Raw genomic sequence first — 26,072 nt, forward strand, 5'->3', positions numbered from 1 at the left:
GGGTGATCTCTCAGCGCACATCTCCCCCGTGTGTACTGGGCTTGCATGTGTGTGTAAGTAAATAGATAAGGTGATGTGGAAGAGAGATATATGCATTGAATTGCAAATAGGGTAAGGAGCAGTGTATAGATTGCAGGATTATTGTAAGTAAAGCACAGTGAAAACAGTATATTATATCTCATGGAAGTTAAAACAATATATATATATATATATATATATATACTGTGTATATATATATATATATATATATACACACACACGCACACAATGTAAGCAGAACATATGCAGACATATAAATGCAGTATATATACACACACACACACACACACACAATGTAAGCAGAACATATGCAGACATATAAATGCAGTGTTAGTGCAGGAAAAGATACCTTACAGTCCAGAGCAGCGGCGGCTCCTGCCTCACTGCCTCACTGCCTCAGTGGAGGGGAGGGGCTGCCACTGGCCGTGCTGCCGGGTCCCTTCTCCCTGCCACGGGGTCCATGTTCCCTTGTCCCTACTGCCGGCCAGGTCCTGACATCTGTACAATGTAGTTCACAGGCGCCGTGACGCATATGCACTAGTGGTTACGGTACTGTGCATGCGCAAACCCCCGGCCTCTATGGACTGCAACGGTCTGGCAGTCCCAGAGGGGGTAAACACCTCAGTAGTGTATCTGACTGGCTGGTAGGACTTCCAATAGGAAGTCACTGCCAATCACAGTGAAGTCTCACTGAATGCATCTGGTGTCACTGACTCTGAGCTGAGGTGGCGGATTTTAACTGGGGGAAAATCCGCTACCGGTCCAGAGTAGAGTGGCCAAAGAGGGTGATTTTAGCTTGGTTATGACTTATATACCTTTACCCAGAATGCACTGGTTCAGGCCGTGGGCAGTGACTTTCCCCCCATTACACACTGGCCTAAAACAATGGATCACATTTCTTGTGCTGATGTGTCCATTCTGACTGTTTACTGCCACATCTTACGTCATGTCCACATATCTCTTAGTAAGAGAGTGTAAGACATAGATATAGCCATGCTTATTGTGGCTACATCTGTGGCAAACGGGCACTCTCGGCGCAGCTAGGCGTGCCTAGCCGTGCCGAGCTGCATATTTTTCTGCCCCATTCAGAGTGAATGGGGTGCATTTGTGGCAAATGTGGTCGAGGCAAACGTGGTCGTGGCAAACAAAGAGCGAATGCACCTAGATGTAGCCACGATAAGTATGGCTACCTCTGTAGCTAACTCTTTTGAGATGCTAATGAACTACTGTAGGCCAACTGGATTTTGATCCGTCTATACACACTATGACAAATACATCTAATAGAGGGAGATTTAGTTTGGATAGAATTATAACAATATCTTTCACAGCCTGGCATATTTAACCTTTATTTTCAAAATGCCTGGTACCCTACTTTCACCACAGTCCACTCTTTTGCACTTGTATCTAGAGCTCTCTGGGAAGTGGTATCACTGCCCCGCAGACCCTGCTTGGAAAGGCACCCTGCAGCCACTATTACTGTGGCCTTTGGACCCTCCAAACAGGCAGCCTACAGCCTACACAGCTTCTCAGAGTGTCCTCAGGATGTTTCAAGCAGTGCTGCACTTACCGGTGCTGGCGTCTCTGTACCCTCTGCTGCCCCGTCCCCTCTGCACAACATCATGATTTCATGTGCTTAGGGGGCATGGCCAGCACAGAGCCTTGTTATTACACTGCAATTGCTCCTGCCATGCAGCATTCCACTTGTCTTACATTGCGTGAAATAATTCAACGTCATAGCCTGGATTACCAATGCTTTACAGATTATGCTCATCTACAATTGTGCTTTGCTCATGGTACTAGAAACCGCATTCACCATACCACCAGACACCACCATGTTGCACTGCATGTGGGGAAGATGTAACATGTGCAGAGAGATTTAGATTTGGGTGGGGTGTGTTCAGGGCCGGCCCGAGCCTATTTTTTTTGGTAAGCAAAAATATATTTTGGCGAACCTTAGTGGAATATATAGAGGTGTGGTTTCATGGAGAAGAGGCGTGGCCACAGAATAGTACCAGTTCACATTAGTGTACCCACACACGGTGCTATCTGCGCTAGGTGCGATTTGAGCTATACTATGTGTGCTATGCGAGTTGTACTTTAGTGGGAATGCTATTTGAACTACATGCAATTTGAACTACACCCGAATTTGACTACACTACAGTACATTATGTAATGTATGCGATGTAGTTCAGAAATACCTGCCTGCACATACTATTTAGCCTTGCGATATGGACTACACGGGAGCGCGCATCGCAAGGGAAACTAAACATGGTGCGATGTGAACTAGACGCGATGCTATTTGAACTAAAAAGATAAAATTGCATGCGATAATCGCACCGTTACACCTCACAGTAGCGTCAGTTACTCACATAACACCTCACAGTAGCATCCGTTACTCACATTGCACCCCAAAGTAAATTCACTATACAAAGTCTGATATATGATTTATGAGATGGAGATATTTTATTAGGGTCTCAATCGAGAAATAGCTCGGCAAAGTCAGCGTAGACAATACAGTGTACAGTATAGTGTGCATATATGGGATGCGGTTAAGATTCCAGCTGATGGTATTTTGACTGCCGGGATCCCGACACCCGTCGAAATCCCAACACTGGCGCCTGAACTCCATCAGCTGCAATCCTGACCATGGTAAGTATAGTGGAGTGCCGGGGAACCCGCCTCCTTTCTCCATGCAGCCTGCGTGCCCAGCCAGTCACTGAGACGCAGGCTGCAGCTTCACATGAAATTGGGCAGCAGAGCCGTTGCTTGCTCCCACGGAGCAAGTGAAATTATTGTGCAAACTCACAATGTGCACAAGTAATATAATGTATGCACACAGACACAACCCTTACAGAATCAGTGCACACAGACACATAGCGCACTATGGGGGTAATTCTGAGTTGATCGCAGCAGGAACTTTGTTAGCAGGTGGGCAAAACCATGTGCACTGCAGGTGGGGCAGATGTAACATGTGCAGAGAGAGTTAGATTTGGGTGGGTTATTTTGTTTTTGTGCAGAGTAAATACTGGCTGCTTTATTTTTACACTGCAATTTAGATTGCAGATTGAACACACCACACCCAAATCTAACTCTCTCTGCACATGTTATATCTGCCTCCCCTGCAGTGCACATGGGCCCTCATTCCGAGTTGTTCGCTCGAAAGCTGCTTTTAGCAGCATTGCACACGCTAAGCCGCCGCCTACTGGGAGTGAATCTTAGCATAGCAAAATTGCGAACGAAAGATTCTCAAAATTGCGAATAGAAATTTCTTTGCAGTTTCTGAGTAGCTCGAGACTTACTCTGCCACTGCGATCAGTTCAGTCCGTTTCGTTCCTGGTTTGACGTCACAAACACACCCAGCGTTCGCCCAGACACTCCTCCGTTTCTCCAGCCACTCCCGCGTTTTTCCCAGAAACGGTAGCGCTTTTTCGCACACACCCATAAAACGACCAGTTTCCGCCCAGAAACACCCACTTCCTGTCAATCACATTACGATCACCAGAACGAAGAAAAAACCTTGTAATGCCGTGAGTAATATTCCTAACTGCATAGCAAATTTACTTGGCGCAGTCGCAGTGCAAACATTGCGCATGCGCAATTAGCGGAAAATCGCTGCGATGCGAAGAAAATTACCGAGCGAACAACTCGGAATGACCACCATGGTTTTGCCCAACTGCTAACAAAGTTCCTGCTGCGATCAACTCGGAATTACCCCCTATGCATCATATAACATTTATCACTGTACACACACAGTAAGATCTGTGCTATACAGTATGCACATTATTAAACATTAAGCAAAATACTGTACACACAATATACTATAGACCTGTCATATAATATCACTGCTCCCTTATATGTAATACAGCTATCCTGCACTGCACACACATATGTAACACATACATGTTACACATATAACCTGTACTAAACACATCCTGGGTACTGCACATATATAACACAGACATCCTGTACTGCACACATAAATGTAACACAAAAGCCTTCTATATACACACACACACACAACCTCATGTGCACTCAGCCTGGGTGACCCGTAGTGGGTGTCAGTGTAGGGACGGCAGGGAGCACAGTACTTACAGATACACAGCTAATAGGCGTAGTAGGACCACCAGCACACTACCTGGATGACGAAGTGCACCAGCACCCAGCGCATCACACAGGTGCGCAACACCATGATCCCGAAGCAGCCGGAACTGAGCTGCTACTGAGCTGTTGCTCAGCAAGCAGCCCTGCAGCGCCGGTGGCTGTGAGCATGACGGCTGCTGTCAGTGGTGAGCTCAGCCCTGTGGATCGGATCCTTAATAGAGATCCGATCTCTGTGACAGCTTGCGGCAACATTTTTCTCTAATGGGAAAAACCATGTGCAGTGCAGGTGGGGCAGATATAACATTTGCAGAGAGAGTTAGGTTTGGGGGGGTAATTCCAAGTTGATCGCAGCAGGAAATTTTTTAGCAGTTGGGCAAAACCATGTGAACTGCAGGGGGGGCAGATATAACATTTGCCCTGTGACAAGATGACACAATTAATATGTATCCGCCCTTACTCAAGGGTGACTCTACTCACATCAAGGGTCACTGCGATCTTCACAGTAAGGTAAATGATCATCATCTGCAATGAGTCTCAGCCACCCAATTTTCATGCAGTACTCCCACACTGAGGTGTAATACAGACCACACACGGTTGTGTGAGGTCCCCCAAATTGGCACTCAAAGGGGACAAACAGACAAAGAGACTAATGGACACAGATGGTTCTCACCATGACTACTCTTGTTCTTCCTCCACTCACTCACTTACAGATTCCTGTTAGAAGACAATTGCCAGAGCCTTAAAGGGCCTAACACTAACTTAAGTGTTACACCACTACATCAACTTCAACAAAACAGCCCTCAACCCACCACTGTGTGTGTAGTGCGACACAAACTCTAACAGATCAACGATACTAACAAATGTGCCCTGCACAATCACAATGACACAACACAGTAAGAACCAACTGTACTGTTTATATTGGCACATGCCTATCTACAACTGTTCCATAATGCCTACCTACAGTACGCAGAGCTGGCCAACACTTGCCTATTCCTGTAAGTTCTGGCTATTGATGGAAAATGGAACTTTAGGTGGGGGCCTGACAGCACCTCCATGTAGGGAATACAGGATTCTATTGAATGTGTAGAGCTGGACCGCTCCTCCACACATGGAAATTACCTAATTTACTAGGGAGTGGGAGCCTAAAGCTTTCCTACCTCTGCACACAATACTCAATAACAGGACCTGTTGCCCAGGCAGTTAAAGGAGCACAAAACAACACAGTGGTCTGGGTTACTGCCCAGACCCACTCTATCAGGTGATTAGGCTATTGCCTGCCTACTTGGGACTCAGAATTATAAGGACCTAATGCCCGGATCACTTTATTTATATAGAGTATCAGGCACCTTTGACCACTGCATGCCTCTCTGATCCTCAGCTTCTTTCAAATGCCTCTGGCCAGTGGCAGCACTTCTTTTCTTCCTCCAGTGGACGCCAGGCATCTTCTTTCTTGAGCCTGGTGTCTTCTGGCCTCTTCTAAGGCTGCTGGAGCTTTTCACCCCCGGTGTCCATCTTCTTTCTCCACCACCGCACTTCTGCTGGCTCTTCTGCCTGGTGGTGTCTGCCCCACCTGCAGTGCAACATGGTTCTGCCCGGTGGCTTGCTTTTTTTATTTATTTACAGTACATACATGAAACAGACCCTGACAACCCAATATTAATCCTCAATGGGCCTGATTCAGAGTTATATGGTACTGCACAGCCGCAGGGAAGCAGCTGTACAATACAGTCTAACTAATATGTTAATGCACCAGGAGGCATCTGGTGTAAATAGACATCTCCTACCTGCTTCTATGTTCCACTGCTACATCGGATCACACCTTTGATCATCTGAGTAACCATTTTGTGGAATGGGCCTGGTCACCGCCCATTCCCAGTCCCCAAATACCCTCAGCCTGTCAATCAGGTTGGGGCTTAGGGGGCACTGCATGCGAGGCCCCATTCTGCACACAAACAGAGTGGATCCTGCACTGTTTGCCTACCATCAGACATGACAGGGTTAGCGTACAAGTCTGAATCAGGCCCAATGTCTAGCTGTGATCTAGAACTGAATGAGTACAAGGGTGAATTCTGATGAAATAGAGATTCTTAGAAGGTGACAAGACTGCAAACAGGGTCAACAAATGGGTTCAAAATCATGCAGAATCTTGGTTATTTTTTTTATTTTGTCTTAATAGTTGCTTCAATCCTCAAATGAAGGCTCACTAACAATACCTATAATTTTATTAACTGATTAGTGCCCCAGCTTTTAGAATGACAGTTCATGTTCTTTGTTACTGCCCTTGTACTTGTATTGTTTGATATAACATTGTACAATGTGATAATAACTAACAGGTTGAACTCGATGGACAAATTGTTTTTTTTCAACCTCAGAAACTATAATATGATATTCATTATTCTTTCTGCTCATCAGTTTTCATGTACTGAAATTGAATATTTAGTGTCTATTCAATTGATGTCTGATCCTTTCCGAAGGATCCGAGAGTTCAGTATTAAATTTGAGGCCAAATCCGAAAGGTTTTGGCCATTTCCAACAATGTCAATCCGACATTGTCGAAAAACAAACCAAAAACCTGTCGGATTTGGCAGCAAATCTGACAAAACACGTGGATCCGCGGCTAATTCGTCGATCCAAGGGTTTTCTGACAAGTCGGAATTGCCGTCAAGTCGGAAAAACGGCAGCCCAATTGAATAGGTCTAATCATGATTTGACCTAAAAAAGTCGGAAACTGCCGTCTTTCCGACTAGACGGCAGTTCCGACTAGAATTGAATAGACCTCTTATTGTGAACTGCTTCAATAACCAGTTGTAAAGAGAAAAAAACATACTACTAGCAAAAGCGATTAAGTGCAAATAATAAGGAACCAAGTGTCTGATTCCAATTTGGTCGCTATTGCAATTTTTATGCAGCTGCATTATTTTTTCACAGCTTCTGTGCTAAAATATGCTAATGTCACAGCCACTTGAAAATGTACTGAGACACTCACTGGCAGACTCCCAGATACCAGCAACATGCAGTGGGGGGGTCATAGCAATGCTATATAATATGTTCACTAGAGCTGCCACTACATCATGCAGTTAAAGGAACAGAGTAGAGTGGCTGCACATGCCCAGTGGTAGCAGCTTCTACCAGGTTTGCTGTGTTTGTGGATTTATATTCTCAATCATTGCAGTGGACCAGAGAGTAGGCACCAGGAAGAAGAGACAGGAGCCTTACCATACGGTGGGAGAATGTGTGCTTAGAAAGTGCAGTACTGGCACTATTATGTTTGTGTATTTATTTATTTATTATGATAACCTTTTCCTGACCACTTATTTAAATGTTTGATACAGCCTATACTATAGACAATCTACGATATTAAATATAAATGTTGTATCCCATACAGTGTCCAGTGTATAAAAAGACCAATGTGTACATCAATGTCCAGGGTCATTACTAGGTTTTTCTGCCACTCCCCCAGACTCCTGCACTTGCTCGGATGATCCACAGAGTGGGAGATTGTGGACTGCATATGGAAACCCCTCGCTAGAAATTCTGCATTTGCCACTGTCGGGGGGTCACAGATTTTTTTATAATTGACCGTCTGAGTAATTTTATGGTCATGCAGAATGACTGCGAGGACACTGGCTCATTTATTCTTCATATGGGATCGCAGATGTAGGTTGAGACTCGCCCTGAAAACGGTCTCAACACACCTGTGATTTTCCCACCAGTCCCCATTGCCTCCCTCAAATGATCCATGTATGTCAATCACTTATCAAATAAATCTCAACTGTGAGGAAAATTGCTAAGGTTCCCTGGCCCATGTGCAGTCGGACGATAATTATTCAACTGCATTGCTTCCATATCTAAATCCGGTAGTATTTCAAAATTGCGATGTAAACCCCTTGTTTCATTAAGCGACTGTGGCCTTCTGCTTGGGCACTTTGAGAAACAGCTATACAGTACAGAAGCTTTATATTTATACAGTATATAGATTTGTATATAAAATTAGCTTTCTACTTTGAGAAACAAGTGTGATTTTGTATAGAAAAGTCATTAGGCAAAATGTAATAGCGTCCGAGGTGCAGGATGACAGATGATCCCAGACATTTTTTTAAAGCGGCTGTCATTTACAAGGGAAAACCATGCATTGTAAATGACTGCCGCTTACAAAAATATGTCCAAGATCCTGCACCTCCAGCAATCTCGGAAGCTATTACATCTCGCCTATAATGTTTGGGTGGTCTTCAGTTTGCCGGCTGTCGGGGTCCCGGTGCACAGTATACCTGTGCCGGAATCCTGACAGCCGATATACTGACACTGTTTCTCCCTCTTGGAGGTACACGAGCCCCCTGGAGGGAGAATAGATAGTGTGGCGCGCATAGCGCACCACAATGCCCGCAGCGTGGCGAGCGCAGTGAGCCTGCAAGGGGTTCATTTGCACTCGCCACGCTGTTGGTATGCCATCGGTTCGGGATTCCGGCACCGGTATGCTGTGCGCCAGGACCCTGACAGCCGGCATACCATACTACACTCATAATGTTTTCACACAGAAACCGTGTGGCTAGTATCCGTCAAACGGCAGTGGTGGTTTAAAAAATTTATATGGATCACAATGTAATTTTTTTTTTTTTAAATGTATGTTTTCTACTGACAGTAAATTGAAAATGAATTGAAACTACTTTTCCTGTATCAGCGCTAAGTAAAGTAGCAATGGTAATGGAGATCTCAGTTTTCAACGTTTTCTAAGAATGACATCTGCAATCATTTCTAGTTTGTATATCAGCATTTGTATAGAAATGTTTTTGATTGTAAATTGTATCCTTAATTTTATGCTGTATCTTAGTCACATATTATGATTTGCTTTTAGCTAATAGGATGCATTATTGGTCGACAAGGCAGCAAAATAAATGAAATCAGGCAGATGTCAGGAGCACAGATCAAGATTGCTAATGCATCAGAAGGCAATGGAGAAAGACAAGTTACGATCACAGGATCCCCAGCAAATATCAGCTTAGCACAGTACCTCATTAATGCCAGGTAAGCCTGTATGCAAAACACTCTATCGATGTTAGTTAGTACACTCTTCTTTATTTTGCTATAGACAATTGTGCCTATGCAGCGTTAGTTACCACAATCTAGGTTTCTGCTGCTTCAATGACAGCTCAGTGCCACAAATGCATGACTGAGAATAAAATAAAAGGTGTTGACTTTTCTTCTTTCCTGAATGAGAAATGTTCAGACAGTAAAAGAGTGAGGGACGTGCGGTGAGGTAAATGGCGGGACAGATGGCAGTCATACGCTATTGAGTGCAATATAGCACTACACATTTATAATTGGTCACCACCAGCGGTACCTCAATATTAATTTCTGAATAATTGATGTAAAAGAGAATGAAGAAACTGATAGCAGCAGTAAGGTTTTGATTAATATATATTACTGGACACTACATCTATGAATGAGATATCATTTGTCAGCATTAATTAAAGGGCGTTATGTATACTGAAGCAAACTTACTGGACATTATTGAACTACTGACCACTATTACTGTTAATATTTTCTATAAGTACCACTGCTGATGACTGAGTTATGATCATTTTAGTCTGTACTAAAAATAGTGGCGATTAGGGTTACTGCTGGTGTGTACTGTTGCTGCTGTTTTGTTGTAAATTATATTCCCATTGCTGGTGGATTTTTGAAGGATATAATGATTACTAGGTATAACTAGTGGCATATTATCAGCGGCATATTATTGGGGACCATTGCCACTAATGGCAAAATATAGTACTGTATGTTATTACTACTGGTGGCATATTAATTGGCATTGCTTCTGTTAGCATTGTGTTTGGCATTGCTTTTAGTGCTGTACATTTACATGGACATTACTCCTTTTGGTAGAATTAGTAATAAAATGTGTACTGTATATGCAGGTAACTTGGCATGTATTATGATCATCTACTATACATACTACTGCTATTGCTGAGATATTACATGGTATAATGGCAATAGCTAGCACCTTCTGTACCTTTGTGCTAGAAAATTAGTAGTGACAGCATTCGGAGACCTACAGAATTACACCCTGCATAGTAACAGTTTTTGGAGACCTTCAGTAGTACACCACTCATGGAAATTATGTGCATTGAAGGAAATGGCTAGAGAGGTACTGGCGGGAGGAGATATATATTAGGGGTACACTGGGCTGGATAGGGGGTAGTGCAATGGGAGGGCACTGGGCTAAAAAAAAAGAGGAACAGTGAGATGAGGCAACACTAGGTTGGAGATGGGGGAACTGGAGTGAGTGGGGGTGACATTGTGACTGGGGAGGCTGGGGGAGGTTTTAGATGGGGTAGACATGGGCAGTGAGATGGGCCAGTGGGCTGGTTAGGGAGGGAATGGAGGAGACACTGGGATACATGAGGTCAATGAAATGGGGGGAGGCCACTGGCCTGGGGAGAGAATACTGGGCAGGGGTGATGGGAGCACTGACCTGGAGTTGCTGCGGTAGTGAACATCATGCCTCCTTAGCATCCCCTCAGATTCCATCTTTCCCATCTCTCTGCTCTGACTGGTCAGTGGAGATGCTGCTGGGAACTGGTCATATGTCCAGAAGAGGTGGCACCATGGAATAAGGCGGGGGCAGGTATATCTATAGGAGGAGACTTGTGTTGTACCCAACCTTCAGACTCCAGCAGCCCAGCCAGCATCATTGAGAAAAACTGTTAGAACTGGTGGTGGAGTCTCCCTTCAGCTCCCCTCAGTGACTCCTCTCAGTGAGAAAACTACCTACCCTGAACATTTTACTGCAGTGTGATGTGGCCCCGCCCTTGCTCCAGCCAGGCACCTGGCTCACCTATCATCTCAGTATTTGCAGTGGAGCTCCACAAATACGAGTTTTGACATGCATTAGGTCGACAGGGTCAAAATGTCGACATGGAATAGGTAGACAGTAGAAAAGGTCAACTGGGTCAAAAGGTTGACATAGAAATGGTCAACACAAAAAGGTCAGCACTTTTTTTTTTGGGGGGGGGGGGGGGTTTGTCACTTTTCTGCCACAAAACACCTCCATTAGTGTACCACGCCCCCTCGCAGTCGGGCAAGTTCCTCGCTGCGCTTAGCACATGAGTAATAAAGTATGAAAAAGTTGAAAAAAAAACTAAAAACGTGTGTCGACCATTGTCATGTCGACCTTTTGCACCTGTCAACCTTTAGAACCTGTCAACCTTTTCAACTACCTCTTAGATGTTGACTTTTTGACCCTGTCGACCTAACGCATGTTGACCATTAGTGCCCAACCTATTGATTGAAGACCTTTTTATTGTAGATCTATAGACTGAGACCTACAGTATTACACCACTCATATTTACTGCATTTAGAGACCTAATCGATGTGGCACCACGTGGCGCTATTTAATACCCTCAAATTGAAAGAACCTTACACAATGGAGTCTGATTATGTTCTCATAGATGGTAAGATTCATATGGTGCATTCAGATTTCTAAAATGCAAAAGAACACACAAAACATAGTGCAACTCTGTTTTGACACCAACACACTTCAAATTGTATGGTCCCACTCACATAAGGCGGTTTTGATATTGCATGTAGATAATCAGCTGGAGACGGCACCTCATTGGGACTTTGCGCCATCCATTAAGGAGATTTGTTCCATTGAGTGACAGCGGCTATCTCAGCATCTCTGATTATCTACATGCAATATCAAAACCGCCTTATGTGAGTGGGACCATACAATTTGAAGTGTGTTGGTGTCAAAACAGAGTTGCACTATGTTTTGTGTGTTCTTTTGCATTTTAGAAATCTGAATGCACCATATGAATCTTACCATCTATGAGAACATAATCAGACTCCATTGTGTAAGGTTCTTTCAATTTGAGGGTATTAAATAGCGCCACGTGGTGCCACATCGATTGTTTCTATTACATTATTGTGAATCACGGTGAAAGGTTCCTTTGGTCTCCAAGGGCTGCTATTAGTATTTAAGCGCACAAAGGGTCTATTTTTCTTTGCATTTAGAGACCTACAGTATAGATCTCCAATAAATTGTAGGCATTGAATAAATATAAAAAAATGCATACCTCTACTTCTTGGTACATTTATTTATTTAGTTAATCAAAATTAAAAAGTAATGTTTCTCTGGGTTTTCCCCATGAAATTGTCAGCAATCACAAATAACAGGTTGCTCACCACTGAAATAGGTAGCGGAATTTTTATTTTTTGTTGTTTTTTTTGCTATGCTACTGTACATTCAAAATGTAATAAACAGAACTGAGTCTAAATGTCATATTCTTTTTCTTTTTTAGTTTGTTTGCAAATCAGCCTATACTAAATATTTTCTAGTATTGTAGTCTATAAAGCGAAATTAAATTGCAATGCCATCATATATCATATACACTACCCTCACACACAATCCTAAACTATGTGTTAAAGTAGTCTGTTTACAGATTCTGAATAAGAACAACATCTGTGTCTGTGCATTCTCTAATGAAATTATACAAAAACAGATTGTAAAACAGATTTCATTTGTAAACTGAAAGTCACATTCCAGACTTGTTTAAAACAAAAGTGTTCTTGCACAATGGTTGGTTGTATTTAGTCGTACCATTTAGAGTGCAGATATGCAAAAATCGCTATTATAGGAGTCATGCTGTTTAACAGAGAGCCGTAACTAGACTTGGTGCCCTGTGAAAGAAAAAGAATGGCCTCCTACCCCCAGTATTTTTTTAACAGGGACATAAGGCCCATGCCTCATGGGGAAGGAGCATGATAAAATTGGTCCCAGAGACGGCACATGCTATGATGCCTCTTCCTATATATATATATATATATATATATATATATATATATATATATATAGATAGATAGATAGATAGATAGATAGATAGATAGATAGATATATATATATATATATATATATATAGATATATAGATGTATATATAGATATATAGATATATATCTATATACAGTTGTGCTCATAAGTTTACAGAATTTGTGATTTTCTGGCCATTTGTCAGAGAATATGAATGATAACTCACAAACTTTTCTTTCACTCATGGTTAGTGGTTGGGTGAAGCCATTTATTGTCAAACAACAAAAATTTCAGCCTCAACTGCCAGGAAAATTGTTCAGGATGCAAAGAAAAATCCACAAATAACTTCAGCTGAAATTCAGGACTCTCTGAAAAAAAGTGGTGTGGTTGTTTCAAGATGCACAATAAGGAGGCATTTGAAGAAAAATGGGCTGCATGGTCGAGTCGCCAGAAGAAAGCCATTACTACGCAAATGCCACAAAGCATCCTGCTTACAATACTCCAAACAGAACAGAGACAAGCCTGAAAACTTCTGGAACAAAGTCATTTGGAGTGATGAGACCAAAATTTAACTTTTTGGCCACAACCATAAACGTTACATTTGGAGTCAACAAGGCCTATGATGAAAGGTACACCATTCCTACTGTGAAACACGGAGGTGGATCGCTGATGTTTTGGGGATGTGTGAGCTACAAAGGCACTGGAAACTTGGTCAAAATTGATGACAAGATGAATGCAGCATGATATCAGAAATTACTGGAGGAAAATTTGCACTCATCAGCCCGGAAGCTGCGCATGGGACGTACTTGGATGTTCCAGCATGACAATGATCCAAAACACAAGGCGAAGTCGACCTGTCATTGGGTACAGCAGAATAAAGTGTAGGTTCTGGAAAGGCCATCTCAATCTCCTGACCTCAATATCATTGAACCACTCTGGGGAGATCTCAAACGTGCAGTTCATGTAAGACAGCCCAAGAATTTACAGGAACTGGAGGCTTTTTGCCAAGAAGAATGGGCAGCTTTACCATCTGAGAAAATAAAGAGCCTCATCCACAACTACCACAAAAGACTTCAAGCTGTCATTGATGTTAAAGGGGGCAATATACGGTATTAAGAACTGGGGTATGTAAACTTTTGATCAGGGTCATTTGGGTAGTTTCTGTTGTCATTATGATTAAAAAGAGTAAACACCGTTGTTTGACAATAAATGGCTTCACCCAACCACTAACCACGAGTGAAAGAAAAGTTTGTGAGTTATCATTCATATTCTCTGACAAATGGCCAGAAAATCACAAATTCTGCTAGGGTATGTAAACTTATGAGCACAACTGTATATATATATATATATATAGAGAGAGAGAGAGAGACAGCTATCAATATATATATATAGATTTATATATATATATATATATATATACTCTATGTGTGTGTATATATATATATATATATATATATATATTTATATAGATCCAGAGAAGTTGCACTCGCATACTGAACTGTCACAACTGCTGGGGTGCAATAGCCAGAGATCAGTCCCATCCAGAAGCTGTCTCAAACATAGAAAAAGTGACAAGGAATGCACTCACCAGTCTTCTTCACTAATGAAAATGAGATTTCTTTAATTCAGCTCACATAGTAGTTATTAACCTATACACACTGGTCTTGGCTTTTTGGTGGACATTATACTAGCATTATACTAGTATTTTGATGTAATTTGATGCAATTAGTAGATACAAGCTCCCTATTGGTTAGGAATTAATTGGTGGGCTGTCCCTTAGGGTTTTTATGGCTCCACAGGCAGGATGTGTGCAGGGGAGATGGCAGCCTAAAATTTTGGTCTTGACAAAGGTTCCAAAGAGGGCCGAAACGTTGACCCTGACCCTGTAAACTATGTGAGCTGAATAAAAGAAATCTCATTTTTACTATTGAAGAAGACTGGTGAGTGCGTTCCTTGTCACTATATATATATATATATATATATATATATTATACACACAAATTTAAAGATCACGGCAAGAAAATGGATTTGGACACGAATTCTCTTTATACCACATTCATGCACTCATCCCGAGAGCTTGCTGCCATTCAGCCACAATACCCCTCATTAAATAACACATTTCAATATACTGCCACACCCAGGACTCTAACCCACAACCTGCTGTATCCCAGCCAAACACCCACACACTATATAGATATGCCCAGCCGTAACGCTGATTCCCCCTTCACAAAGTACAAGGTAAGCTTCAAATAGTTAAAACTATCCAGCTTGGAATTCTCTAGCTTTCTATGTGAGGGGAGATAGCTCAGTGAATAGAGTGTCCAACTGCAATGTCATAGGCAACGGGTTTGAATCCCGAGCACAACAGCATCGTGAAATTTAATAAAGGACAGTGAGACTGAACAACAGAGAGCTATCAGGTCAAGTCCAAGAATGTTGTATAGGTATTAGTGACAATTGGGGTAGGGGTAGGAGGTGGGGGGGGGGGGTCTGGAGATGCTGGGGTTCAAAAAGGGGGGAAGCTGCAAGTTAAATTAATTAGATAATTGATAATTGACAAATGCTGCCAACAGCGCCCCCTAACCTGCAGCGCTATGTGCGGAACCCACTCCGCACACACCTAGTTACGGCCCTGGTTTACCGGCATCAATTGCTCAACTAAAATAGTTTGACAGGGGTAACATATTCTTAGTATAATTTCATAAAGTTTCTAATGAAACATAAATTGCTTTAAGCAATAATTGTTAAACCTTATAAATTACTACTTGAAATTGGGTACTTGAAAAATATATAGTTCGTTCAAGTGAAGAACGATTTATCTGTAGTGCATCAGAAGTTGTGTTCACCTAAAATGTCTGTGAATGACCTCCATTGTAGAATGGATTATGAATTTATATGTGTAAAACCCGACAAAAAATGTAAATATAAATATACCTACAGAAGTTTCTACAGGATTTTAATGAAGTAATTATTGCACTATAACTAAAAAAGTAATAACATTTTAATCAAGTTCTACATAGTGTCCTGTTTTCTTTACTGATAAGGGCTCACTAACTCTGACTAGCAGCAATAAGCCTGTTGTATTATTTTACTTGAATTATGATCCATGCCCGGTCAGAATAAGGTGTCAATACAAATAAATCAGAATTAATTGCAGCGCAAGTAAGTGCGGCTGTATGCCACACTTATGGTACTGGCACACTCGCAGATTTTTGTTTGCAGCCCCATGTGTACAAAACTCTGCAAGTCTGGGATGAGATTGGATGGTGAAGGGGGCAAATTGTGGTGCCCTTGCCATCCTTTCAGTGCCACTGCATTGGCAACTCTTTCCCATCATATATATTTGGATAGGCACTAAGAGCTAAAAATATGTGGAAAATCACGCAAACTGTTAAAGCTGCAATGGAAATTAAATGAAAACTGGATTCTGATCAATATGCTCTCAAAATTGAGTGGGATAGAAATGAAAGTGATAAATACCTATTGCTGCATTTTGAACTGAGTTCACGGGGGCAGATGTATTAAGCCTGGAGAAATGATAAAGCAGTGATAAGTGGAAGGTGATAATGCACCAGCCAATCAGCTCCTAGCTGTCAATTTACATATTGGAACTGATTGGCTGTTGCGTTATCACCCTGCACTTATCACTGCTTTGTCACTTCTCCAGGCTTAGTACATCTGCCCCACTGTTCTTTGTAAGATGATTGAAATAAAAATCTTAATGTTAAAAGCTGAGCTTGTTTGGAAAGCTCCATTCAAATTCTGCATGCAGGACTTTCAGCATAGAGTTCTTATTTTATTAAGCTTTTAACTGTTTAAATTCTAATTTGCTCAATTAAGAAACATTGATCAAATCCCCTATGACACATACTGTTACTTTGCTACATATTAATAAAAAATTATTTTCCCATACATACTGTACAGTACAAAAATAGCACAGAGCACACTATAGTTTACTAAACATATTTGAATTAGCCATACAAGTAAATAATGTCAAAGGTCAGTTTGTAGTGGAAACAATGTTTTGATTTACAATGTTTTTTTTTCTTTTCCCTTGGGATACAATATAATGTATATTGTAACCGCTGCTCAGCAATGGAACATTTATAATGGTAAAAAAAAGCACCCATTAATGCATTTTATGAATTGCTTTGAAGAACCATTCATACTTATTTTCGTTATGATGCTTTATTTCTCTTATTAATGCTCATCTCAGTATCCTTTACTCATGGCATTCATAGGTGACATACATTACCTGCTATATTCCTTCCGCATGTCTACCAGTTTTTTGAAGGGCCTTAATGCAAAAAGAAAAAGAGGGTGTTCCGCACTGGTAAATGATAACAGACAAGACCTTATTATGAGGAAATGTGTCCGTGACCGAATATCAGAAATGTAACACTGATGTGTAAATATGCCGTCGGTGGTGCTCCCAGAGTCAGTGGGTTAAACCACTATCTGTTGGTCATCACTAATTTCCTATCAACTCAGCAGATTATACACTCTTGTCTAATCCGCTGCATTAAAATGCCTATGGTGACACCACTGTTAGACATCTATACAGAAGGTGGATCCACACCACATTAGGCAACAAACCTTTCAATCTGTTGGTGCTCAGATTAACCCACGGGATATCACTTTAGGAGACTTTGGCTATTCACTCATTGTCAGTGGACATATGTTAAGCCACTCCTGTGACTATATATAATACATTTTCACCTTGGCAGTATTTACTGTTAATTAAACTTATACAATTCTGGTATTTATATTTTTATTTAAAAATACTTGATCTTGATTGTCACACTATATCTTATATGATCCTAAATAAAGGTTAATTTTTATTGTCTCATTTTTTCATAAAGAGTGCCGCAGCACAGAGTCTTTCTTTTTTCCTCCCTATTTTCAGTTTTTTGAAGGGCACAAGAAATGAGATTGTGAATAGACTGTACTTGAACCAAAAATGTGTGAAGTCTGTGGTACTTTTCATGCAATGGTGCAGATATTTAATTGAGTGAACGTTACTCAAATTGACGTTTATGGTCTCTTTTGGACAAGTTGCAAAATGCCTGATGATTTAGATTCAAATGTTCTGGAAAATTTGTATTTTTAAACATCTCACAATTTTCCAATCAGATAATTTCAGTGTTCTCAATACAAATTATTAATAATCTGAGTTTTTGTTGGCATAATGCCAAAACAAATTGTCTTACAATAGAGATGCCTTTGGTAGTTTCCGATCTCTAACTGTCCAGAACCTAATAAGGAGTTATATTCAACTTACATACTGCATTTCTTCACATTTCTCAAAACAAAATTCCACCCTGATCCATTTAAACTCTGCCCAATCCGAAAATTAGGACAGTTGGGAGCATGTTGTGTATTAAAGTGGATACAATTAATAATCAGGAGACCAAAACATACTGTATTTGCATGATGACCTACAGTAATTGAGGGTGAGGCACGTGCACATCAAATCTAACATGCAAGGCATCACAGCATATCTCCCCTTGATCTGCAGCAAACAGATTCCCAGCTGCTGCCCCCTGGTCCACTCCCTGGATCCCTGATTCCTAACAAAGCCGTTACTTTTATTACCTCGGTCATGTTCATGCTGCCCCCTGTCCAAGCACATACCTCCGCACCATCATCAATATACTGTGTTGGTACACAACTCCTGTATAAACACATATCCCCCAATATTCATATATACACCTCTCCTGTATATAGACATAAAACCCCAAATATACATATATGCACACTCTCCTATATACACATCTCCCCGATATACATACAGTATATATATCCCCCAACTGTATATACACCCCCCAATATACTGTACATTTATACACCCCATCTGTATATGCACATAGCTCTAAATATATATATATCTGAATAATAATAATAATAATAATAATACATAGCACTTTTCTCCTAATAGGAATATATATGTGTCAGTATGTGTCTGAAGAACCCTCCTGTTCCTCATACACAAACTCAACCAGTATACACCTCTTGCATGTTCACATGCCCCCCAATTTTTTGTGACTATATACAGCCCTTCTATATATTCACATACCCCCTGTTTAAATCTATACACCCCTCCTATTGGACGGGAAGGCGGAGTCATTCAAATACTATAAGGATTGTAACAAAATATGCAGAAAAGATATCAGAGCATCTAAAATAGAAACGGAAAAGCTAATAGCAAAGGAAAGTAAATCAAACACCAAAAAGGTTTTTGAATTCATCAACAGCAAAAGATGAAAGAAAGAGAGCATAGGCCCTTTAAAAGGCAAGCTGGGTGCCCTAATCAAAGATGACAATGACATAGCGGAAAAATTAAACAAGTTTTTCTTGTCAATATTCACAAGAGAGGACCAGATGGTGGGACTGACGTATAAACTCAGCAATGAGAATATACCACTGCTAAGTATTTATTTAAGTGAGGAAGTAGTCTGTGACTGATTACAAAATATTAAGATTAATAAATCACCTGGTCTTGATGGAATTCACCCAAGGGTTCTCATGGAGCTACACCCCGAATTATCAAGACCCCTATATGTGATTTTCATTGACTCACTTACATCAGGCATGGTTTCTAAAGACTGGTGTATAGCGGAATTTGTGGCAATATTTAAAAAGGGAAGTTAATCTGAACTGGGTAATTATAGACCAGTAAGTCTTACATCTATAGTGGGGAAAGTACTGGAAGGTATTTTAAATGATAGAATACAGGAGTCCCTTGATAACAATAAGGTTATTAACAGGAACCAACATGGATTTGTGAAAAATATATCATGTCAAACTAACTTAATAGGCTTTTATGAAACAGTTAGTGCAAATCTAGATCAAGGTAAAGAGGTGGATATCCTGGAACTAGAAAAGGTTCAGAGACGGGCAACCAAATTGATTAAGGGGATGGAGACACTAGAATATGAGGAAACGCTTGCTAGGCTAGGCATATTTACACTGGAAAAAAGGAGATTAAGAGGGAACATGATTAACATTTGCAAATATATAAGGGGTCAATACACAGAGCTAGCGGGGGGATTTATTTTTGGTAATATCATCAAAAAGTACACGTGGACATCCGCTTTGGTTAGAGGAGAGGAGATTTTGTACACAGAGATGGAAAGGTTTCTTCACAGTAAGGACAATACATATTTGGAATTCTCTGCCTGAGTAATGGCGAACTCGGCCATTACTTTAAGAATGGGCTATATAAATTCCTAATGGATAAGGATATACAGGGTTATGGCGGGTAATTCATGTACTATAGTAATTTTTAAAAAAGGAGTTTTTTAAATACAATAAATTTCAAGCACAGAGAAGTGGGCCACCACCCTCCAGTGGACATAAGACTATTTAGAAATTCCAATCCACCTAGGGTACTTCAAGTACCAACACTTTTTACCTCTTTCCCCAATTCCTCTTTTTTTCTTTTTTCTTTCTTCGTTTTTGTTTTCTTGTAGCCTATTGTGTTTGTTTTTGCACACTGTGACAACAATTGCATTGTTTATCTAGAACATTCAAGTAAAGTTTTTCTTTATAGTCCTTTTGAGTACATTCATTCATACATTCATATATCCTCAGGTGTAGTTGCTAATCTTTCTATTGATAGCTATCTTTAGGGAGGTACCCGAGATTGCCTTCCCTTTCGAAATCTTGCTGCCCACAACAATATACTCCTATAGATGAGCGCAAAGTGAAACAGTGTAGTCTTTCTTGGTTTACGCTGCCTAAATAATTTAAGATATATCACAACAATGGACTTTATAGTATACTATGTAGAAATTTATACATTTTATCCGGTTTCCCCAAAAAAATTGATGTAAGCCCTTTTACTGATACAAAATTTCAGTTCTTTCCTTTTTCTTCTATTCCTTTTTCATTTATGTAAAAAGACAATTTTTTTCCTACAAAGTAGTCTTATAAGACCTAGTCTAAAAAAGCCTATTGCCATAAATTCAAAATTGTTCCTGTGTGAAGCCAGGTTGGGTTGCTAGTTTACAAATAAACTAATGATATTGACCCCTTAATATTTGTTTTATATTAGTATTAAAATGTCCCCAATACTATATGTATTATAAGTGCACCCAGAAATATTTTTCTTAAATGATTTGGCACCTTATATCATTATAAATGATTTGCAAATTAATTTATGTTGACTATAAATCTTTATTGTCTTTTGGATGAAGAGATAACAATCTCACCAGTCAAAGACATTTCCTGGCAGTTTTTTGCCAAATCGAAGGTGAGTTCGGCAATTCAAAATTACTGCAAAAAGCCACCAATTTGAATTTTAAGACCACAAACTGCTGGGCATTTTATGTGGCAGTTTGGATGTTGAAGTCATGGGTGATATGCAGAGAGTTTGAACTTGCTCACAAAGTGGACTCTATTACATGTCCTCGATATATTTAATGATGATCTATTTGCATATTGTTTCTGGTGGAGTGATTCACAGGATGAGACACAACCTCTTTCTTTCATTTTTTGTTTTCTTTCGTAATTTATGTAAACATTGTTTTTTGCTGTAGCAATTTATAACAATTACTTTCAATAAAAAGTTAAAGTTTAAGATAAAATTTGGGGCTTGATAGGTACCCTATTTTCTTACAGACAAGACTGCGAGAAAAAGTTTTTTTAAACATTCAGTGAAATTTGTTAATGAAGTAAATTATACCAGATATGCCGTACAGCACAATAAGCAAAACATTTTTTTTATGAACTCACAATTCTGTAATATTAATGAATAAATAAAACAGTTTATTTTAGATAATTTAGAACTACTTACAGTATTTAAATACTGATCCCAGTAGAGGTCTCTCCATAACTATTGAGACTACAGATTATCTAAATGTAAAATAAAACTAACAAAAAGGTACTTGCTAAATTATTTATATACTGCTCATTGGAGAAAGTGATGACCAGGTGATTCAGTTGTACGTGTGAGTGCATCCTGAAAGGTCAGAAGAATTTTTGCTTTTTTCAAATAATATAATTGTAGTTACTGCATTAGAGTTTATTTGAGAGCAAGCTTAATTTAGGCACAATTTAGGGAAAAAATAGGATAGAGGCAATGTCAGGCAGCATGGTGGACTATCCCTAAACTGCACTCCTGCACCCGCATTACTGATATATCTGCCATGAAATTGCCCCAATTTGTGATATAGTTGTCAAGATTATTAATCTAAAACAGACAACACAAAGAAACATAAAATAAAGTGAATAGAGTAAATATATATTTAAAATGCAGTGTCACAGAAAGGCAATTCAGGTTTTATAGTCCATGGAAAGCTGTGACAATCAAATAAATGAGGGGTGGGGTAGGTACAAAAAGCGGCTTCCAAATAAAAAAACAAACAATAATATCAACATAAAATATTCAGTGCAATGTATAAATAATAATACAGTTTACATTACAATTCATAATAGACTAATTAGAAGGGGACAATCATACTTCGTAATGTAGTTTGTATTGGGTGTCATAGTAACTGTTTTTCTATTCAACATGACCCATACATGTGATATGTAAAACATATTGTCAGCTTGCTTGTGTTTAAAGAAAGTGGTTAAAAAATAAGCACAAAATCTGTGACAATACTGTAGAAGGTTAATCTATATATTAATAGTAGAGATGTGGGCGGGACCATTTTTGCTGGTTTTGGTTCTAATTCATTGTCCGGTTTTGGATTCTTTTTTGGATTTCGGTTTTGGATTTTTTCCAAAAATTTACAAAAAAACTAAAATTACATTTATTTATTTTTTTTGTTCCTACAGTATTATTAACCATAGTAACATTAATTTCCACTCAATTATGAACACCTCCCAGCTCACAATATTGTTTTAATCCACTTTAGGCCAAAGGCTGCAGCGAGCTGGCTGGTTACTATGTGATGATGCAGTTGCACAAACACACGCAGAGCTTGATACATTTTTGAAAAATCTAGGAGCCAGCTTAAAAGTTTTAGTAGCAAGACAATTGTTGGTGACCAAACTACATGGAAACGTCTATAAATCACCACACATGACCCTTCAATGTCCTTTAACCTCTCACATGTTATCCGACCACACACACAATGGCCGTCAGATTCTGCCACATGCCCATACCTGCCCTCAATTCATATTACACCACACAGCCCAAATTCACATTATGAGCCCAAATTCATATTATACAACATAGTATGAACACAAATTTACATGATTCCACCTAGTAGGGCCCAAATTCATATTATGCCACATGTGGGATGATGTCTAATATAAGTACATGTACTTTTGATGAGACATGTGTTACTTGGTTTGGAGGGAGGCACACTTAGGGAGTGGTATCAAGGCACACTTGGAGAGGGTTAGGGAGGCATACTTGTAGAGACAACCTTAACTGGCTAATATTTGCACACAGGGACCCTGGTCCACAGTGTGATGATCACAGGTAACTAAGCAACCTTCAAGGGCAAACCTGCAAGGACTTTGCTTTAACCAGTGCACAATTAAAAAAACAAAACACATCACACATGCTAATAAAGAATAACCTTAAGATTTGCCAAGTATTCTTACATAAAAAGCCCAGGTGATTGTGCATTTGGCTAGGAGCATACCAGCTCATATAATGACATAGCTAAAAGTTACAGATGCATGCCACAGCATATGTAATCCATACAGTGACTAGCTACTAGCTACTATTATATAGCACGCCAGCTTCCATGACAGCTCAGTGATAAGTCACTCTACAGTGATTATATTTACTCACATAAACACATGGTTGAAAAAATAAGAATTTACTTACCGATAATTCTATTTCTCGGAGTCCGTAGTGGATGCTGGGGTTCCTGAAAGGACCATGGGGAATAGCGGCTCCGCAGGAGACAGGGCACAAAAGTAAAGCTTTTACAGGTCAGGTGGTGTGTACTGGCTCCTCCCCCTATGACCCTCCTCCAGACTCCAGTTAGGTACTGTGCCCGGACGAGCGTACACAATAAGGGAGGATTTTGAATCCCGGGTAAGACTCATACCAGCCACACCAATCACACCGTACAACTTGTGATCTAAACCCAGTTAACAGTATGATAACAGAGGAGCCTCTGAAAGATGGCTTCCTAAACAATAACCCGAATTAGTTAACAATAACTATGTACAAGTATTGCAGATAATCCGCACTTGGGATGGGCGCCCAGCATCCACTACGGACTCCGAGAAATAGAATTATCGGTAAGTAAATTCTTATTTTCTCTATCGTCCTAAGTGGATGCTGGGGTTCCTGAAAGGACCATGGGGATTATACCAAAGCTCCCAAACGGGCGGGAGAGTGCGGATGACTCTGCAGCACCGAATGAGAGAACTCCAGGTCCTCCTTTGCCAGGGTATCAAATTTGTAAAAATTTACAAACGTGTTCTCCCCTGACCACGTAGCTGCTCGGCAGAGTTGTAATGCCGAGACCCCTCGGGCAGCCGCCCAAGATGAGCCCACCTTCCTTGCGGAATGGGCCTTAACAGATTTAGGCTGTGGCAGGCCTGCCACAGAATGTACAAGTTGAATTTTGTTACAAATCCAACGAGCAATCGACTGCTTAGAAGCAGGTGCACCCAACTTGTTGGGTGCATACAGTATAAACAGCGAGTCAGATTTTCTGACTCCAGCCGTCCTTTAAATGTATATTTTTAAGGCTCTGACAACGTCCAACAACTTGGAGTCCTTCAAGTCGTCTGTAGCCGCAGGCACTACAATAGGCTGGTTCAGGTGAAACGCTGATACCACCTTAGGGAGAAAATGCGGACGCGTCCGCAGCTCTGCCCTATGTCGAATGGAAAATTAAATAAGGGCTTTTATAAAACAAAGCCGCCAGTTCAGATACTCTCCCGGCCGAAGCCAGGGCCAGTAACATAGTCACTTTCCATGTGAGATATTTCAAATCCACATTCTTTAGTGGTTCAAACCAATTGGATTTGAGGAAATCTAAAACTACATTTAGATCCCACGGTGCCACCTTAGGCACCACAGGAGGCTGTATATGCAGTACTCCTTTGATAAAAATCTGGACCTCAGGGACTGAGGCCAATTCTTTTTGGAAGAATATTGATAGGGCCGAAATTTGAACCTTAATAGATCCCAATTTGAGACCCACAGACAATCCTGATTGCAGGAAATGTAGGAAAACGACCCAGTTGAAATTCCTCCATCGGAGCACTCCGCTGCTCGCACCACGCAACATATTTTCGCCAAATACGGCGATAATGCTTCGCGGTGACTTCCTTCCTTGCCTTTATCAAGGTAGGAATGACTTCTTCTGGAATGCCTTTTCCTTTTAGGATCTGGCATTCAAACGCCATGCCGTCAAACGCAGCCGCGGTAAGTCTTGAAAAAGACAAGGACCCTGCTGAAGCAGGTCCCTTCTCAGAAGTAGAGGCCACGGATCGTCCGTGACCATCTCTTGAAGTTCCGGGTACCAAGTCCTTCTTGGCCAATCCGGAGCCACTAGTCTTACTCCTCTTTGCCGTATAATCCTCAATACCTTTGGTATGAGAGGCAGAGGAGGAAAAACATATACCGACTGGTACACCCAAGGTGTTACCAGCGCGTCCACAGCTATTGCCTGCGGATCTCTTGACCTGGCGCAATACCTGTCCAGTGTTTTGTTGAGGCGAGACGCCATCATGTCCACCATTGGTTTTACCCAACGGTTTAATAGCATGTGGAAAACTTCTGGATGAAGTCCCCACTCTCCCGGGTGAAGGTCGTGTCTGCTGAGGAATTCTGCTTCCCAGTTGTCCACGCCCGGGATGAATACTGCTGACAGTGCTATCACGTGATTCTCCGCCCAGCGAAGGATCCTGGCAGCTTCTGCCATTGCCCTCCTGCTTCTTGTGCCGCCCTGTCTGTTTACATGGGCGATTGCCGTGATGTTGTCCGACTGGATCAACACCGGTCTTCCTTGAAGCAGAGGTTCCGCCTGGCTTAGAGCATTGTAGATTGCTCTTAGTTCCAGAATGCTTATGTGAAGAGACTTTTTCAGGCTCGACCACACTCCCTGGAAATTTCTTCCCTGTGTGACTGCTCCCCAGCCTCTCAGGCTGGCATCCGTGGTCACCAGGATCCAATCCTGCATGCCGAATCTGCGGCCCTCCAAT

At 40.8% G+C, this 26,072-nt stretch overlaps 1 protein-coding gene and 1 long non-coding RNA gene across 12 annotated transcripts in view; one reads left to right on the forward strand and one right to left on the reverse strand.

The window, feature by feature from the left end:
- LOC134927784 (poly(rC)-binding protein 3-like) overlaps positions 1-26,072 on the forward strand; it is a 2,026,162-nt gene that overhangs the window by 1,788,404 nt on the left and 211,686 nt on the right. For all 11 annotated transcript variants that reach the window (XM_063922741.1, XM_063922740.1, XM_063922743.1 and 8 more), the window contains one exon: positions 8,993-9,162. In XM_063922741.1, the coding sequence (XP_063778811.1) occupies positions 8,993-9,162 (170 nt within the window). The remainder of the gene's footprint in view (positions 1-8,992; positions 9,163-26,072) is intronic.
- LOC134927785 (uncharacterized) overlaps positions 1-26,072 on the reverse strand; it is a 135,392-nt gene that overhangs the window by 92,161 nt on the left and 17,159 nt on the right. The window lies entirely within an intron of this gene.

Source organism: Pseudophryne corroboree, chromosome 5 (assembly GCF_028390025.1).
Source record: "Pseudophryne corroboree isolate aPseCor3 chromosome 5, aPseCor3.hap2, whole genome shotgun sequence".
NCBI lineage: Eukaryota > Metazoa > Chordata > Amphibia > Anura > Myobatrachidae > Pseudophryne > Pseudophryne corroboree.